Source organism: Seriola lalandi, unplaced genomic scaffold (assembly GCF_002814215.2).
Source record: "Seriola lalandi dorsalis isolate HSWRI2012SDOR001 ecotype SW California unplaced genomic scaffold, Sedor1 jcf7180002054780, whole genome shotgun sequence".
NCBI classification, from domain to species: domain Eukaryota; kingdom Metazoa; phylum Chordata; class Actinopteri; order Carangiformes; family Carangidae; genus Seriola; species Seriola lalandi.
Window position 1 is genome coordinate 81,375 of NW_019525333.1, and position 4,233 is coordinate 85,607.

Below are 4,233 nucleotides of genomic sequence, written 5' to 3' on the forward strand. Positions count from 1 at the left end.
CTCCCCCCCCCCCCCCCCGCTCCACAGGACCAGACCAAACCGAGGCCACGGCGTAATTATAGGCTGTTTGTGTTTTTTGTGGGTGAACAATAACTGTCGACGCAGAACCACGGTTCTCATGGTGGAACAGTCTTCTGCTGGTGTAAAGTGGGTGAGAGTTCACGGAAGGGAACAATGAGATCTCATCGAGCCTCCAGCAACAACAGGCTGACTGTCACATGACACCATCACAAACACATTGCCAGAGAAACACCCGTCGAATCAGGAAATAAAAGCCGTGAGTGTCGCACATTTAAAAGCTTTATCATGAGCTGCAACAGATGGAGCATGGTGAACATGAGTGTGTGCAGTGAGACAGCTGGAGCCACAGACACCTTAAACTATCACTGCTCTCTGCATGACTGCATATATTATATATGTATATGCATATCTTATCATTTTACTGTCAGGTTCACTGAATGTTTCTCTCCTGGGGCAAAAATGATCACCAGCCTGTTCCTGCAGGATCCACCCTGAGGAACCTCGTAATGCTGACGGCTGACGGTGTTTTTCAGTGCTCCCTCTTCCTGACCGCAGCACAGTGGAAACTCCGTGAGCCTGCAGCGCTCAGAGCTCACTGACACACAATAAATAATCTATAACATGTGCAGACAGCTTTATATGCTCCAGGTAATAAGAGTCTAACACATCTAGTCCAGTCCGGTGTCAGTAGCCTGCGCCATCAGGGATGAACTTTTACCTTTTGCCGACAGGTGAAGACCATGAGCCACAATGCCCAGAACATAACATAATATATTTAATTTATTTAAATTTATTAAAATAACATACATGTTGAAAAATCTATATGTTTATATATGTTTTTCTTATTCATTTCTTAATTTAAAACATGTCTAACTTCACATTCTGGGAAAGTGGTCTCAGACTTTTGGACTCTTCTGTATATAATACCAACATATGTTGACAGGCTTTGAGATGTTTATCATATTACATATGTCTCAAATATAGCATACATATATAAACATATGGGCTAAACATATATGTCAGTATATGAAATAGTTTCAGTTTTTAATAGGTTTCATATATAATTTTTACCTATATGTTCATAGCCTATAAATTAAAAACGTATATATATAATTTATATTATATTTATAATATAAATTTTATAAATGTATAATTTAATATATGTACATTACATTTGTGTATGGGTAGTATTTTATATTTACTGTAAACTTTACCAATTACACTTCCACACAGTAGATAACAGTACGTTACATTTAAGTCATATTAATAAATCCGATGTAAAGAGTGACGTAGTTGTGTCCTTTTTAACCAGTACATTGTGTGTATTAAAAACAGGTTCATGGGTCTCGCGGGGTTCGGAACCAGTGGTGATGATGATGATGATGCTGGTCTCAACGTCTCCCTCCCCAGGTTTCTGTTTACTACCATCATAGAACTGTACAGATCTGAGCCTGCCTCCACTTCCTGTCTCACATTTGCTCAGCATGCCTTACATTCACCCAGCCACGCGGTGTCCACGCGTCGGCTCTGGACGCTGATTGGCTAGAGTCGACACAAACAAAGCTACTCCACCAATGGGAGCGCTGTGCACGCGCTGAGCCATGCTGTTCACTCTGGCTGCTCGTGCCCCGCTGAGGCTCGTCATATAAAAGCGGCTCCGGCTCTTTGTTTACAGCAAAAAGTCCAGAGGAAGCACAAGCTTCGAGTATAGTCCCGTCACCACAAACCCACAGTCCCTCTTCTTCTCTGTCCTCCACGCCCGTCCGAAGCAGCCATGGTGGCCATGACGAAGAGAGTGAAGACCTTCCAGATTACCTTTACGGATCCCTGCAAGACTTTTTACTGCGGCGGGGACAAGGTGTCCGGCCGGGTAGAGGTGGAAGTGAACGAGGTGACGCGGGTGTCCGCAGTGAAAGTGCTGGGTGTGGGCCGCGCCAAGGTGGGCTACGCTAAAGGCAAGCAGCGCTGCCGACAGGAGGCCGAGTATCTCCGGTACGAGGAAGTCCTGCGGCTGGACGAGCAACCCACAGGTACGGACTCTCTTACCTCTCTGTGTGCGGTCAGGTTAGCTGTTCAGGTGGCAGAGCTAGAGTCAGGTATACAGGTATCAGTCACTGTGTCTGAGCCTGAGTTCACCTGTTGGACCAGAGACTCTGGAGTTGACTTTATATTTCACTAAACTGACGACAACAGAAAACAAGAACATTTACAGGAAGTCCTTTATAGTTAATATAATAGTGTTCTGTGTTCTGAGTATTTATTATATGTGAGTTACAATCATGTTTTAGCTAGCCCGTGAATCCAAATGAAAATTTACACATAGTGTACAATAATGATAATTGTTGTCATAATTATTATTATTATTATTATTATTATTATTATTCATACTGCCCATGTTGACTGGAGCAGCTCAGGTCAGACAGTATCCAGGGAAACATTCATGAACAGGCGACTTAAGATGTTTAATTTTCTCTCCCAGACTCTGATGGATCCATCCTCCTGAGACCAGGAAACAAATACGAGTACACGTTTGGATTTGAGCTCCCACAGCAGGGGTAAGGCAGCACCTCTCAATCCACGTGACGTCATGTCGTCTGGCTGCGCACATTTTATTCAAATGTTTTATTTAGTTAATTTAAAGGTTGTTCACATGTGTCATCGCAGGCAGCTGGTGTCATCATACAAGGGGAAGTTTGGTTATGTGGAGTACTTTGTGAAGGCCCTGATGGAGAGGCCGCAGCAGCCCCCCCTCGAGTGCAAGAAGCCCTTTGAGGTGGAGGAGCCCCTGGATGTCAACACCCCCGACCTGCTGGTGAGTTCACTGAAGCAGCAACAGAGGGTTGTTTATTCAGCTCGTCATATTCTGGCTCGGACACGTCGAACCTTTTGTGTGTGTGTTGTATAACGACGGAGTGGAGTCTCACCTTCCTGCGTCTCCTCAGTCTCCCACAGGTGGCATGAAGGAGAAGAAGGTCACCTGCATGTTCATCCCTGATGGCCAGGTGTCGCTGAACGCCAAAATCGACCGCCGTGGCTTCTGTGAAGGCGAAGACATCTGCATCAACGCAAAGTTTGAGAACACCTGCTCCCGTATTGTGGTGCCCAAGGCCGCCATCATTGCCAAGCACACCTACCAGGCCAACGGCCGCACCAAGGTCTTCCGCCAGAAGCTGTCCTCAGTGCGTGGGAACCACATCATCTCAGGCATGTGTGACGCCTGGCAGGGAAAGACCATCAGGGTGCCAAAGATCAAACCGTCCATGCTGGGCTGCAACATCATCCGTGTGGAGTACGCTCTGATGGTAAGGTTCAGGCTCTGCAGGTGCACAGAGAGACTTCTACTGTTACCTATTGAGAAAAGAGATTAATGTAAGTTTTCATGATCCCTTCACCAGATTTACATCCACATCCCCGGGAGCGAGAAGCTGATCCTGGAACTGCCGCTGGTCATCGGGACGGCCGGTCTGGGCAGCCGCAGCAACAGCGTGAGCAGCCAGGAGGGTTCGGTCAGTAACTCCTCTCAGAGCTGGGTTTCCCTCAGGATGCCCTCCGAGCCTCCCAGCTACACCGACATCACCCGCGACTGCCGCCTGGACCAGCCCCTCACGCCGCTCCTGGACGACTTCGATGGGGACGACAGCCCCATCTTCATGACCGCACCCGCCTTCCAGTTCCCGCCGCCGCCGGTCTACACTGAGGTAAGTTTCTCAGCCGCGCCGTTTGACAAAGCGACCTTTACTCTGCCTGTCAGTCCAATAAGAAACCACCTTTGCTGATAACAGTGTGTTGTTTTGCAGACTGAGGAGGAGTACAGTGGCAACGCCCGCATGCTGCCGGTCTGCTGAAGTCCTGCACGGACTCTCAAACTCCGGTCCAGCTCTCAGGGACCGTTCATCTAAAGCACTTGAAAAGGAGCAGAAAGTCCAAACTCCAGTGGAGATGGAAGAGTAAAGCCGGGACTGTGGATGTGGACAGAAGGATGCTTTCCTGTTCTGTCAGCTGTCTTCACTGTGCTTCATCACCTACGCTGATCCTCTTCCTCCTGGTGCTCTTCGGGTCGTAGACGTGGAGGCGGAGCCACAGGGCCTGTGGCGCGCTACATTTCTGAATAAGCTGTCCCTTCCAGAGACCGTCAGGATCTCACTGTCCATTCACAGCCACTTTATGACTTTGATATTGGGGCCAAGTGTTGTATGACCCCCCCCCCCCCCC

The 4,233-nt window shown here is 47.9% G+C and overlaps 1 protein-coding gene across 1 annotated transcript; it reads left to right on the forward strand.

Moving 5' to 3' along the window:
• The first annotated feature begins 1,684 nt into the window (after positions 1-1,684).
• txnipa (thioredoxin interacting protein a) lies at positions 1,685-3,932 on the forward strand. Its single transcript, XM_023425466.2, has 6 exons — positions 1,685-2,051; positions 2,501-2,576; positions 2,686-2,833; positions 2,964-3,323; positions 3,417-3,719; positions 3,819-3,932. Exons 1-6 carry the CDS (start codon positions 1,796-1,798, stop codon positions 3,864-3,866), a joined length of 1,191 nt encoding a protein of 396 aa, XP_023281234.1. The 5' UTR covers positions 1,685-1,795; the 3' UTR covers positions 3,867-3,932.
• The last annotated feature ends 301 nt before the right edge of the window (positions 3,933-4,233 follow it).

Coding starts and splice junctions, on each gene's coding strand:
- txnipa (XM_023425466.2), top strand. CDS start 1,796: ATGGTGGCCATGACGAAGAGAGTGAAGACCTTCCAGATTACCTTTACG. Junction 2,052..2,500: donor GCTGGACGAGCAACCCACAG/GTACGGACTCTC, acceptor TTTCTCTCCCAG/ACTCTGATGGATCCATCCTC. Junction 2,577..2,685: donor TTTGAGCTCCCACAGCAGGG/GTAAGGCAGCAC, acceptor GTGTCATCGCAG/GCAGCTGGTGTCATCATACA.